Below are 14,314 nucleotides of genomic sequence, written 5' to 3'. Positions count from 1 at the left end.
ACTTCCTGTAAGACCAGAAAATAGAAATGTTTCTCTCTCCCTCTTCATCCTCCCTCACAGCAGCTTTTCATCATCTGGATTGTTTAAATGGGAAAACACGTGGAGGTGCCACACTACCCAAGCCCCTCACTCCCTCACTACAGGGCTTTTGTGTTGGCATCCGCCCCCTCACCCAGTAAACGCCCTAAGCCCAGGGAGGGTCTCTGCAGGGCCCACCCCTGCCACGAGGGTGGACGCTCAGCCTAAGGGGACGACTGACCACACCAAGGGGTCAAGGGGCACCCAGCCCAACCCACGGGGCATCCTTATAAGTGGAAGTGAAGAAATGAGTTACAGGGACAACAGGCCCAGGGCTGCCCTGCCCATGAAATTAACCCCAACGTAAAACACATGCAGGATAAAAAAAAAATGACAAGCAACACGTGGTCAGCAAGACCTGGCTTTACGACCAGGCAGCCAAGCTTCCCTCTCCCCACGCTTGGAGACAGGGACTCAGGGAGCACTTCACCCACATTAACCGACGCGGACGGGAGGGGGAAGCCGTGAGCGCCACTGGGCCCACACCTAGGCTCAGGAATGGGAACCCACAGCCCTCCCAGAGTCTCCATCATCAGCCAGGTGTGGCTGAGGCTGAGCAGGGCGACCAGGGGCCGGGGGTGGACAGCGGGTGCCTTGAAATGAAATGTTTTCAGCTCAGGTATTAAATACAGACCTACGTACATGTGTGTGTAACCTGTATCTATGTACGTATACACGTGTGTACTCACATATGTGAACACATCATACATACACCTACATATACATGTGTGTACCTCGGCCCAGATAATAAGAGGCGTGATCATAAACTCTGCTGAAACTTTATTCCCTGCCATCGACTCTCAGCATCCTGAACTGCTGACACTAAAATGTTAGACAACCATTTCACAACTCATCTGCAGGTCTAATTTTCTTCTCCCAGTCACGCCTGCTACTGTCTTTGTCTTCAGAGCTAACGATCCCCAATGTCACAGAAAAAGGAAAACCTTCCAAATTCAGCTGCCACCCTCAGCTTACCATCCAGGCCGCAGAACACACAAAATAAAACCACGACTCGGGCCCTGAACTTCTGAACTGCTGCACCCTTGACCACCCCACTCAGAGGAGGCTGAATTCCACCGGATTGAAAGCAGACCCGAATCCACTTCCCTCCTATCTGAATTCTTCCCCGGGAAAAACCCACCAGATGTTTTTGTTTTCTTTCATTCACATTAAAGCCTCATGTTTCCTATTTCAAAGGAAGATTAATTCCAAAGCTGGAAAGAACCCTGCTGCGTTTCAGGGTTTTCTTTTTTCTAATTTGGAAGACACCATATGTGAACATGCAACATCAATGTCCTTACCAGAGAGAAACAGCGGAAAATGCTGGTTGAGGGGCTTATATTTGATTACAGCTCCAGACCCTGAGGACTGAACTACTCAAACAAGTAATCAAGGCCTTTTCTTTCTCTAAAGTGCCCCCATTGCATGCCCTGTACACGACAATCTCAGAACCTCCATGTGGGCCCTGCTGTGGCTGGCGAGGGGCTCCATGAGATGAAAGGAGGGCCTGGTGCCCACCTGCGGCTTTGCTATTGGCCGAGGCTGCAGAGGGCTCTAGGGGACAGGGGTTATGCCTGGCAGGTGCCGTCCACACAAGCCACAGCCCACTCTCAGGGCAGGGCGGTGAGAACCCACGCATGAGAGGTAAAAAGCGTTCAGAGGAGACCACGCGCATCTTTGTTACGGGACACACAATCTCGTCTCAGGAAGGGCACCGGACCCAAGGCCCAGAGGCTGCAGGGTTCTCGGGATGAGCTCTGAGCCACACACAAAGCCACCCTTGCAGCACGTCTTAGGGTCACTCCAAACGCAAAAGAGGAGGAGCCAGCACGGGGGGTGCCGACAGGGGGTATAATTGGCAGGGGAGGTGCAGGCAGCCAGGACCACTGCCCCAGTCACTAGAGCTAGAGCCAATCACAGCCCCGCCACGGGGACAGTGGGAAGTCGACGCTCTGGCCTGGTCGCTATGCCCTTTGACCCAGGACTCACCAACAGGGCTCTGAGTCTCCCAGACTGCGCTGTGGACAGAGGTCCCCACCTGCTGCTCCCCAAGATGCCCCAAAGCAGGGATGGTGCTCTCTGCCCTTTCGGAGGCCAAGGATGTTCCTCTCCCTGTGGGCCCAGCTTGCGCCACATTCTCCCCACGACAGGCAAACAGACCCCGAGAATGGGCCTCTGGGGCGGCTTCCCCTGGGCACAGCCAGGTGGTTGGCATGGACAGGGCTCCCCTCACACACAAGATACCTCCAAGCAAGGCCTGGCAGGGCCAAAAGCATCCAGGCCACCTCTGTGCTCCGGCCTTGGGCCTTTCTGCTGGGCTCGGCTCAGCCTGTGGGCAGCTGCCAGTTCTTGCCACCTCTCCCTGTCACCCTAGGGACAAGGGGGCCCGTCTGAGCGCAAGCCCCCGAGTCACCCTGTGACCAGTCTCTCCCAACACACGTGAGCCCGCTGCTGCCTAAAACGTGTCTTAGGCCTGGAAAAGCTCATGAAATACCCGCAAGCACCTTCCCCAGGCCCGTGTCCACTTTGTTTTACAGAAAACCTAAATCACTTTCAACAAATCAATAGGAGGAGAGGAAGGGCCAGAAGCCCCTGCTAGTGGCTGCACCTGCTCCACAGATGGGAAGACGGGGCTTGGAGCCTGAAGAACGTGGCTCGCAGGGTGGCTGGGGGTCCTCCACCCCAAAGTGTCACCCGGAGGGTCATCTGGCAGGTCTGCAGCTGTGGTGCTCCTCACAGACACCAGGTCTGGCCTCCCACAGTACAGAGACCAGTGCACACCTGTAGGCTGTGCCCGTGGCTCCTTCTAGGCAGAGGGAGATGGGCGGGGGCCACCATTCTTCTTCCTCCGCTGTGTTTCCCGCAGCCCTTGCCTGCTACCGTCCCATCTTCCAGGCCTACTCCTGCCTCAGGGCCTTTGCACTGGCCGCCCAGTCTGGAAGCCTCTGGGGGGCCACGCTTCCTCCATGCCTCCTCACCACACACTGTCCTGATGCCCACATCAAGTGGTAGCCCCCACTGCCGCCTGGCCTGTCCCACACCCCAGCACCACAGGCCCTCCACCCCAGCCCGGCCTCTCTCACACCCCAGCACCACAGGCCCTGCACCCATGCCCAGCCTCACCCGCACCCCAGCACCCAGAGCCCTCCAGGCCTGCCTTCCAGCAACCACTGTCCAGTTCTCCCAGCATCCAGAGAGCAGCTCAGGCCCCGGGGCAGCAGGGCGGCCCGGTGGTGGGGGTGCGGGCTCTGGGAGGGACTTCTGGTTTGGGATCCTGGCTCCGGGACTCAGCCCTTCTGTTTTTGTTTCCTTCTTTTGAGGGGGTGCCCAGGACAAGCCTGTGACAAACAGAGATGCAGGTCCTGCTCTGTCCAGCAGCACAAGGCAAAGACAGCCCCGGAATCCCACGGCCGGAAGCCTATAGCAACGTTCTTTCGTGTTACACTACAGCCCTCAGGAGCAAAATCAGAGCCACTGAAATGGCCCCTGCTCCAGCTCTGTCTGGGGTTGGCTGGTCTCAGGCATGAGTGGCTGCCCTGAAGGGTGCAGGGCACACGGACCTGGCCATTGGCCTGGCGGGGCCCTCGGGACAGCTGAGCTGGGTGCACCTGGGCAGCCTAGAGAGCAGGCGGTGATGGTGGGCAGAGGGACGTGGGGTGACGCTGAGGCCCAGACGCCAGCCACAGAAGGCCAGGCTACCCACGTCCCCGGGGCAGCAGGGAGGCCACCAGGGACAGCAGCTTTGCACCATGTCCAGGCAGGTCCTGGTGAGAAGCAGGATAGGGTCGGCTCTGTTATCCTTTGTGGGAACGAGGATGAGGTCAGCTCTGTTATCCTTTGGGGAAACGAGGGTGGGGTCGGCTCTGTTATCCTTTGTGGGAAGGAGGATGGGGTAGGCTCTGTTATCCAAAAACAGCTGTAGCTCTTGTCACGTCCCTCTTAGCGGATGTGAGAGGCCTCATCCTAGAAGTATGTCCATGCAGGACCACGGCCTTAAGGGCAGGTGGGAGCCCTGGAGGGTCCTGCCAGCTACCGACATGAGTGCCATGGAATCTCACCGGAGACAGCAAGGAGGGACCCCCCCATTTCCATCGGCCTCCAGCAAGGCTCTCAGTCCAAATCCGCCAAGACACTTATCATTAAAATAATCTCCAATTTGAATGTTTGTATTACAATATTTCGTGCTTTTTAGCTTCTCTGATTTTGGTGAGCAAAACTATTTACGATTTCCTTGGAAAATTCTGCAGAACAAAAGGAAAACAAACCCTCCCCCTCCAGCTGCCGAGGGCTGGCCATCACCGCCAGTTAATTCCAGCTCTGCGCAGGACAGGATCAAACAGACCCAATTTGTTTCACGCCAGCGTGAAAGGCTGCCAAAGGGTGCCCTGCCAAGTATTTGCCAACATGAAACAGATTAAAGCTCCCATCAGCTAGCATGGGTGCAGCTCGCCATGAGAACGGACTGGGGTCTCTGCAAGGCTCCTGTCCCAGCACATCCAGGCTTCACAGCCCAGAGGCGGCAGCCAGAGCAGCAGTGCTGACCCAGGTCAGCACCGTGTGTCCCTCCAGGCCAGCACCACGAGCTCCGCCCCACGCTGGGGAGTGTCCGGTGTGTGGGGGGATCCTGCTACCTGGGCAGACCCCTCTCACACACCGCGCCTTCTGCTCCCCATGGTTCTGGCGTTAACCCAGCAGCCCCATGGGAAGGGCTCCTTCCGTACCTCCAGGGACAGCTGACAGTCATGATCTGTGACAGACGACGGCTCAGAAGGTGGCAGGGACTGAAAGCTCTGGAACCCTTGGAACTGATTAGGGGTCCTGGGCTCGGGACCCCTCCCCCATGTTCAGGAAGGCAAGTCCAACAGGAGAGGGGCCACGGCTGGTAAGACCTGTGAGAGGACGGAGCCACAGGAGCCCTCCAGCGTGAGTGCCCCAGGACGCATCACAGGCCCCCTCGGGTTCCGCACATGGACAGGCCGATCCGCAGTCCTGCTGGGAGCAGCCCACCCTGAAATGCTGGCAGCAGCATGTGCAGGCGGGACCGCCCCTAAATGCTGACCTCACCCCAGCAGGGGATCCTGCTTCCTCCTGCTTCCTGATGCTCCTGAGGCTTCCCCAACTCCCTAGGGGTGTCATAGGCCTTTCGTCATAACCCAGGGAGTTTCTGATGCAGGCATCTGTCTGAGAGCCCTGTAGGAAGGATACAGGGCTCAGCCTTCAGAGCTCCACGGACCCAGTGACCTGGCAGGTAGCTGTCCACAAATTCTGGGGTAGGCTGGGCAACTCCAAATTAAGGTGTGTCTGGCCTCAAGAACTACTGCTTCCGTAAAGTGTGGCTCTGCCAACTCAAGAACAGCAGCCGGGAGGCCAGAGGCTTCTTCTCTATAGGAAGGACGATGGACCCCACTCCCACCACTGGCCTCTGCTCCCACCACACCTGGCCACACCAGGGAGGCTGTGGGCACTGCCAACCAGTGAGAGCTTGCTGACAGCTCAGATGACTGTGCAGCAAGGGTCAGGCCCACAGCATCTTGGCACAAGCTCACGGCCTCACGCACACCTCTGGCTTGCAGCACCCCTGCACTTGGGGCAAAAGGCCAGGAAGGGGCCCGGCCACACCTGGCTGCTCTCCAGGTGGCCCTCGCTGCCTGGCCTTTTGGAGCGTGGAGCTGTCCCTTTTGTCTTTCCTCGCAGGATCACAAGGGGAAGCAGGCGGCCCAGGCATGAGGGATGTGGCCAGGCTGTGAGTGGCAGCACCGGGTCCAGAGCCGGGTCCAGAGGCTGTCAAGCCACCCTGCAAGCCACCTCTGCTAACGATGGGATGACAGAAACCTGGTGCTGGCGAGGGAGCCACACGTAAAACGGCCATATAGTGGCTCCCAACTATGGTGTTTGACCAGGACTTCGTTCACAGCCTCTGTCGGGGCCGACCAGGTGGGTATCCCTTGGCTGCAAAGCGGGGGTGGAGAACAGGAGCCCTTGGCCCAGACTCCTGGCTTCCTGAGAAATAGAAACAGCCGAACCCCCAACCCTAGCCTAGATAGGACAGTGGCAAGTTGCGTGTTTCCCCCAGTCAGGGCCTGGACCTGGGACAGCCGTGGACTTACTGCCTGCTCCAGCCAGCTCTGAACAAGCGGTGGCCACCCAGGGGCAAAGGAGAGCCAGCCACTCCTACAAGGCAGATGAAATCGCACTTCCCATCTCGCCATCACCTTGCTGCTCACACGAGAGGCACGCACAGCAGGGGCCCAGTGCACCGAAGGGCACTCGTGGATGGGTACTCGAGACGGCCCTGCCCTTTCTGGCACAACTGCCTCAGCCGGCACCAGCCACAGTTCCCGCAGCTCCCAGGAGTCGCATGTGTGTCTGATGGACCCGGAACCCCCTAAAGCAGGCATATGGCAGCCCGAAGCTGCAGGGCTGATGATTGGTTTCCGAGGACTGCAAACCAGCCTGCGTCTTTTAAGAAAAGGAAAGATGTAAGCTCTTCAGCCAAAACAAGATGAAAACCTCAAAGGAATTCAAATTACTCAGCCACAAGTAGGAAGGAAGGAGGACGGAGCAGCACCAGGCTTCCCGTGGTGGTTCAGCCCACTGAGGAGAACAGGGTGCAGCCACCTGTCTTCTTTCACCTGCAGAAATCTAAAACTTCAGCTCATTCAGCAGCAAAATGGGCAGTTTTAGCTTTAGGAAGCTGTTTTGGAAGTCCAGGGGTGACAGCTGCCCCAGATGGCCTCGTCTGTGAAACCCCCAGCTCCAGCCCAAGGCCCTGTGGCAGGGACGCGCTGTGCTCCAGGACCTCCATCCAGACACCTGCCTGGTCCATGTGCAGGGCTTCTCAGGATGCACTTCACAGCGCAATTCACAGACGCAGGGGCCAACATTGAAAACGCACACCTGCACTGTCCAGGTGCAGTGACCCGGGCAGGCAGGACCATGCCACTGGCCACCCTCCGGCCTCCACCATGGGCAACACAGATGCACTGGCCCAACCTCATTGGCCAGGCACCGGCAGCAGCCTCTCCCAGTCAGCACACCAGAGCCCCTGCTGCAGGACAGGGGATGCCTGCGGCTTGGTGGAGAGCTCGGGTACACACACGGCCCTCAGTGGCCCCAGGGCCCAGGCTGGCACAGAAACTACATACATGGTGTCCAGCCTGTCCCATGGCTCTCAGGTGCTGGGCATCAGGTGTCATGCCCAGAGGTGACCTTGACGCCTCCCACGACAAGGGGGGATGGCCAGGTGGCCTGGCAACTCCCTTCGGCTCCCTCTATGCCTGAGCCTCTGTGCATGTCTGTGCTGGCCTCGCCGCATGGCCGGGCCACATCCCAGGACAGGAACACGGCTGCTGTATCCAAGGGCCAGGCACACAGAGGACACCAAAAAGAAAGCAAAGGGCAGCCACAATGCACTGCAGCTGCCGCCGGCTCTGACGCAAAGCCCCACGTGGGCCTCAGCTCCATGAGGACACAAGGTCCCAGAACACGGGTCACAGAAGACAGAAGGCTGGCCCTCAGAGTCTGTGCTGGAGGCATCCCCAGGTGCCCCTGTTCCCGGACATCTTGGAGTGGCTTGCACCCCCAAATGCAGAGCTGGCTGGACTGGGCACCCACAACCTCTCCTTCTGTGTGGCACATGGCCGAGCACCAAGCAGAGTATGGTCCACGCTGCCTTGTCTCTGGGTGCACGTGCACTGGCCCGTGTCTCTCCTGCAAATGTGTATCTTGCCCCCACCCTGCATCTCTGTGTTGATGCGGTAGTGTCCAGACTGTGCTTGAAGCCATGAAGAACTTCCCAGGATCTTCTACAAGAAATTGCTCCCGCTGACCGAGAACTGGGCATCCCACTGCCACATCCAGCTCTCTGGCCCCACAGAGGACAGGTGAGCGCTGGCTCCTGGGTGGCCAGGAGGGGCAGGGAAGGGGCAGCCCCACCTCTGCCTCCGGGGGAAGGCCAGCTGCAGGCATATGAGCCTCTAGGGCGCTGTGGCTGGCTCCAGTCGGAAGGCATCAAGCCATGTAGTGGGGCTGAGCCCAGTTCCTGTGAGCAAGGCCATGCCGAGGGCAGATGGAGTTTGCTGCTGGAAGCCAGAGGCCAGTGCAGGTGAAGGCCTGGGCCCTGGCCTGGAGCTCAGCTCTGGACAGAGCCAGCAGGTCTTGTGACTGTGGTCCTCCTGACTCCCTTCCAGGAAACATGTACCATGTTGGCACACTCAGAAGGGCCGTGGCATGGGGGTGGAACTGGTGAGTGCATCCTGTAAGCTGGGACCTGCCCTAGACGGGACAATCAGAGCCGTGCCTGCTGCCTCCCGCAGATGTGGGCAAGAGCCCCCTGTGCAGGCCAGAGCCACAGCCTCCTCGACGCACTGGCTGGTCTGTCACGAGTGTTTGCTACAATGCTGCCTCTGGACTTAGCCCCAGCGCACCTTCCTCAGCACTACTTCATGGAAGTCTGTGCTCTATTCACAAAAACATTCCAGTTAACAGTGACTCTTGTCTTCACAACCGTTTTCCGCCAGCCTCAGGGAGCGCTGTGGAAATTAAAGCTAGTCCCGCAGACCAGATGGTGAGGGTGAGTGTGCAGGGGCAGCCTGTTCCCAGGACTGAAGCCATCCTCCCTGCAGTCACTACCACTTTTAAAAACAGCCACACAAGTGCACTGCCACCATGGCACCACTCCTCACCCATGCACATCCCCACGGACTCTGGATCCCTCACAATCCACTCTCCAGACCTTCATGGCACCGTCACCAGCAATCCCATGGCCCTGGCCCTTCAGGGACACTCGGTGATGAAGCCGTGCGGGTCCCGCCAAAAGCAAAGTGTGGCGCTCCGCAGAGTCGCCAGGGAGAGCCATGACGGGGGTGCAGAGACACACCTGTCTGGGAAAGTGCTGCTGTTGGTGTTTTCAGACACGTACACAGGCAGGATCCAGCACTGCTCACAGGGAATTAATAATTGCCAATCTCCTTTGTGTTATTTTGGGGGCTGGGGAGAGAGGGCAGGCTGGAGGTCTTGGCTCTTAGTGTGCCCAATCTCCACAGGGTTCTCTGCCACCGTTCCGTGGCACCCAGGATGCCTCACACGGAACCAGGAGGTGGACTTTGGAGAGGGGAAGGAATGAGTTCCCTCGCTGGCCCCAGCCAGGCATCACGAGGGGTGCCCTGGGTGACCCAGGACTGGCCCTTCTCAGTGGATAACACCTGAGAGGACAAGGACGATGGGCGAGGCTCTGGACAACACAAAGAAGAAAGAAGGTGAGAGCCAGAGGGACGCTGGACTCAACACCTAATTTTTGGCCGGACACTTTGCTGCGGTGGCCACGACTCTCCTAGACCTCAGTAGGATCTGTCGCAGGGGGCACGGCTGCCAGGTGAGAGAACAGCAATGTGGCAGGGAGGGCACTTGGCCACGTGAGGGCGCACCTGGGCCCTGGGGTCTCCATGCCAGGTGGCAGGAGTCTCGGCCAGAGGCGGAAAATACAGAAAGGCAGCACTTTTGTCTAAAAGCTGAAATGTATTTAATTCGCAGGACAGCCTTTGATTCCGGGTTTGTTCATTTTAACTCAGAAAGTTTTCTTTCATGAAATGACGGCAAAATTAGAAGGTAACAATCCAAGCAAGCCCCAACCCCCAAGCTATTCTCTACAGAAAATGTCCCAGTGTAGAGTGGCAGGTCTAAACGCCCACGAGCAGCCCTCACGCTGACATCGTAGTCACACGGGGAGCACCTGCATTTTCCAGAGCGCACGGGCCTCACCCCATGGCCCTGGGAGCTGCACTTCGTGGTGAGGGCGCTGACTCAGGGATTTTAAGGTTCATGGTGCCGCGCCTCCCAGGGAGAAGGCCCCAGGCCAGTGGGCCAATGGACAGGAGCCGGCCAAAGCCCTGACCACGAGAGAGGTGAACGCCCGCCCACCCCAGGTGCTCACATCACTGACTAATCATACCAGGAGAACCCAGCTGCTAAGTGGCACCATCCACTCACCAGCAAGCCCCTGTGCAAATGTAACTGGCAGAGAGAGCCAGATTGGGGCGGGGACAGCTCACTGGATGACCTCACCCTGGTCTCCCTATCCCGGATAGAGGCTCACAGGACCACCCAAGTTACTGTACCTTACAGCGTGCCTCCCACCGTCACAGGCGTTAGATGGTCACTCTCAGGAAGCACCAATCCTAACTCTATTGCATGTTAATTTCCAAACAGACCTAAGCCCCTTCTCAAGACAGAGCTGCAGAAAATGTCTCCAAACACACCCAGAACTTTTTTTAATCAACTGCCAGAAGAATGTCTTTCCAAAAAAGAAACTGATTGCGTGACCCAGCATGTTCTATGTCTGGGGACCTCTGGGGACAGTGGGGGAGGAAGCAGGGGGCAAGTGTGGGCCCGGCCACCTGGTGGGGCTGTCTACACCGATCCAGTTCACACTGACACTGATGACCATCAAACGTTAGCTTTCTCACGCTCAGCAAACATGCAGGTCTAATTTACCCCAGACCCTTCCAGGGCCCCAGACCTGGACAGTTCTCTGCTCCTGGACATAGCACCTTGCTCACCCACCCTCAGGGACACCTGGGTCCTGAGCCAGCCTTGCAGTCTCTGCAGCCTTGCCACAGCTGTGCAGATGTCCCTCTGTCTCCTGAGCCTCTAGCAGGCCTGTGGTCACTTCTCCCAGAGATGGGAGGCACCACGGCCTCTGACTCTGGCCATGTTTGCTGAGTGAGCACTGAGGCTATGGCCAGTGATGCCCTAGGCCTGTAGCTCCCACCCCTTCTCCAGCTCCTCCAGCTCCTCTAGCCGGGGTACTGCATTCCCGCTCCCCAGGACCCCCAGCCCGGGACGTCTAGGTCCAGCCCCTCCCATTTGCCCAGCTCCTCCAGCCCGAAACGTGGAGCCCCCACACCGCCTCCAGCCTAGGACAAGGAATTCCGATTCCCCTACCCGCCACCCAGCATGGGACACTAGCAAGGCCTCGCCCCACGGGAGCCCCAGACGTCCTGGAGGCTGGGGAGGGACTGGCTCTCCTGGCCCCCCGGTCACTCGTGCGGCCATGGCGGCCCACGTCTCGCCTGTCCGCGGGCGGGCACCAGGAACAGCTCTGACACCGCTCCCTGCCCCCGGGCAGGTGCGCAGCGCAACCCCAGCCGTCGCCCCACCGCCTACCTGTTTGTCCCGCGCGCGCCGCTCCGCTTCCTCCGAGCTTTTGCGGCCGCACGCGTACCCGGACGCCACGAAGCTGTCTCCTGCGGCCCGGGGGCGGACGCGCGGGAAACCCGCACCGAGGAGGGAAAGAGACGCGCCGTGAGCCTCGCGGGCGCTGCGCCTTCGCTGTGTCCCCATCGCTTGGAGACCGCACAGAAGCAGGCGTGGGGGTCCCGCGCGCTCCCGGAGACCCGCGGCCCCGCACCCCCACCGCTGGCTCCAGGGCAGGACGCTCGCGGGCTCCTGGCTCTGAGGGTCCCGGCCGGGGTCACCGCCCCCCGCCCCGCCTGTCCGCCCGCTCACCTTCCGGGCTCTCTCTCCGCTTGCGGGCGGTGGCGGCTGCGGAACGGCGGGGCGCGGAGAGAGGAAAACGACAGTGAGAGGCCGCCCCAAGCCCGCCCGCCCGCCCGCCTTCCCGGCCCGCGGCTCACCGTGCTTCGACTGCAGTTTCCCCATTGCCGCCGCCGCGCCCCGCCGGGCCCCGCGCTCAGGTGCAGGGCTGAGTTCTGGAGCCGGGGCCGGGAGCCCGCGGGGGCCGCATGGGCCGGGAGCAAGCTAAGGTGCCGGTAGGAGATGAGGGAAGATGGCTCCACGCCGCGCGGGGGCCGGGGGAGCCAGGGGGCGCCAGGTGCGGCCGCGGGGCGGAGGTGGGGGCCACCGGGCGCAGGGCGCGGGGACAGCGGCGGCAGCGACGGCGGCCCGGCTCTCTCTGAGCGCGTGCGCCCGCGCCGGGGCTTTAACCGCGGCCCCCGCAGCGCCCCCCGCGGCCGCTGCCCGCAGCGCATCGGCCTCGACCCCCGTCCCCAGCCCGGAGCCCCACCAGCGACGAGGACCCGGCCCGGCCACCCGTGAGGGCGGTCAGGTGCTGCAGCGGAGCCTGGCGGGAGTCAGCTCCGACCCCTCACCAGGCCGTCCTGGGTCAAGGGATCCCCAATTCCAGAGGAGCCTGAGAGCCCCTCCCTTTGAAGGGGAGGATCCGCCTCCCTTGGCTGCTGGAGAGGGGGTGGGGGTGTGGGCAGCCCAAAGGGGGGTGGTCTCCGTGCAGGACTAGATCCCCGCCCTCTCCTGGCGCTCCAAATTGATGAAAAACCAGCGTTGGCCCCCCCGTGGCTGGAAGGGCCCTGCACCCCCTCACTTTGTCCTTGGTTTGAGCAGGGTCTCCTCCGACCTGTGCCTTGAGGGTGTTGGAGCCTCCCAGGAGCCCCAAGCCTGGCCACCTGCGCTGCCTCCTCCACGTGTCCAACTAAGTGGCTTCAGCTGCTACTGCCCTGGCCTCATCTCAAGCTCCTCCAGCTGGCTCTGGAGGCCCGTCCCTCAGGACCCTGCACTGGACCCCCTCTCTGCCTCCTACCCTGCTGGGTACCTCAGGGCTCTCTTCCTTATTTACCTTCAGAGGAACCTTCTTCCCTCACCTCCTCCTGGAACCCTAACTTGCTCCTGTTTCTGGGACAGTTCTCCCTTCCCTACCCAGGAATCTCCTCCTTGCCAGGCCATGTTGCATTGATACATTGTATCTCCCCAGCCTTTCAAGAGCTAGCTCAGCATTTTCCCCATGGGCTGTTGCCACGCCCTCGTCTCCAACCTCAGTGGGTGACCCCACCTTCTGCCAGGGCAGCTCCCGTCCCTGGAGGTGGAGCTCCGAGGCTGGCGGTGGGGGACCCCTCACTTGCCCAGCTCCGGCCCTGCCAGGCCTCCGCTAAGCTGGCCCAGGTCCCACCCGGTCTCTCTGTTCCCACTCCCCTGGCTGGAGCCCTGTCTCACAGCTGAGCAGCGCAGCCCCGCGGCTGCCCAGTGCTGACCTGCACCTCTGGAGCTGACGTCCAGCCAAGCCCTTTCACTCCAATTACTGCCTCCCATTCTCAGAACATCCTCAGGGCAGATGCGGCCATCACACGATTTTACAGAGGCCTAGGCTGCTCAGTGGCAAAACCGAAAGTTAAACCAGAGGCCGGCCCCCCACCCCAGCAGCCCCCCCTGCTGGCTGTCCGCGGACACCTGGGCTGTGGGTGAGCACATGAAAAAGCGCACACGGACCCTCCTGGGAGTAGTCTTGCCTGCGAGCCATTCCCACCATCCTCTGAAGAACCTTAGTGGAGGGGCCACTTCCTGCAGGCAGACAGCTCTGGCACCTGGTAGCAGGGTTGCACCCGGCCAGGCCCTGCCTGCGATGGGCTCAGAGCGCCTTTGGGTATAGCGTCCAGGCGTCCAGATTCAGGGCCAGGGCCACCCTCCCAGGCTCTTCCGGCCCCTCCTCTCTCCCTTGCACTACCCCACGTGGACTTTAACTCCTAATCTGGAAGGTAACAATGCCATCTTCTGTGGTCTCAGGGTCCTAGTGAATGTGTGAGGATAATAGTGTTACATGTTATGCAAAGTAGCACAGCCTGAGGATTGCAACCCTTTCCATGCCTCTAAATCCTGCCCCTACTTGAGGACCTGGGTGAGCTACCCTGGGTGAAGATCTGCTGGTGGGCTCATGACCCCTGTGTGGCTGGGAGCCTTGCCTCACACATGCATTGGCCCTCCTCCCAAGACCCTGAGAAGGTCCCACTGGGGGAGGTTGGCTGAGGTGCCCCAGCCAGGTGGGGAAGGGCCATTGTGTTTCACTCCTCTGCTGACTGAGCTCTGGTCCTTGCTAAATGCAGACGTCAGGAGGTCTGGGGAGGAAGTGTCCTGGGAGGACAGGTGGAGGTGGGGGGTGGGGGCGGGCCATGGCACCAACCCCACACCCCACAGTGTGCCCAGGCTGGAGGAGCCCATGAGGCTGGGCCTGCACTGGCTGCTGTGCCCTCGCACTCACCTTGTCACTTGGAACTAGGCACATGCAGAGTCCAAACAGCAGAAACTCCCGTGCACTCCAGTGAACCTGAGTTACTAGGCATATGTTTTACATTTATTCTTTAGCAGCTTTATTGAGATACATACAATTCATGTGCCCTACAATTCACCCATGAAAGTACAGACCATCTCCATCCATCCCACCCAGGACACCGCCAGCACACGAGGCGCACAGCTCGACCCTCAGCCCTGCTGA

General features: G+C 60.1%; 1 protein-coding gene across 5 annotated transcripts in view; it reads right to left on the bottom strand.

Annotated features, from left to right (window-relative positions):
* Positions 1 to 14,314, bottom strand: part of NKD2 (NKD inhibitor of WNT signaling pathway 2) — a 30,882-nt gene that overhangs the window by 14,674 nt on the left and 1,894 nt on the right. For 2 of the 5 annotated variants that reach the window (XM_002815382.5, XM_009240545.4), the window contains exons 2-5: positions 14,081 to 14,146; positions 11,712 to 11,835; positions 11,584 to 11,619; positions 11,242 to 11,321 (exon numbers count right to left, since the gene is read on the bottom strand). In XM_002815382.5, the coding sequence (XP_002815428.4) occupies positions 11,242 to 11,321; positions 11,584 to 11,619; positions 11,712 to 11,835; positions 14,081 to 14,146 (306 nt within the window). Of the gene's footprint in view, positions 1 to 11,241; positions 11,322 to 11,583; positions 11,620 to 11,711; positions 13,886 to 14,080; positions 14,155 to 14,314 lie in introns of those variants that run through there. The other 3 variants (XM_054555357.2, XM_054555358.2, XM_054555356.2) reach the window with 3 other exon arrangements.

This window comes from Pongo abelii, chromosome 4, assembly GCF_028885655.2.
Source record: "Pongo abelii isolate AG06213 chromosome 4, NHGRI_mPonAbe1-v2.0_pri, whole genome shotgun sequence".
Lineage (NCBI taxonomy): Eukaryota > Metazoa > Chordata > Mammalia > Primates > Hominidae > Pongo > Pongo abelii.
This window is presented reverse-complemented; position numbering and strand designations above follow the sequence as displayed.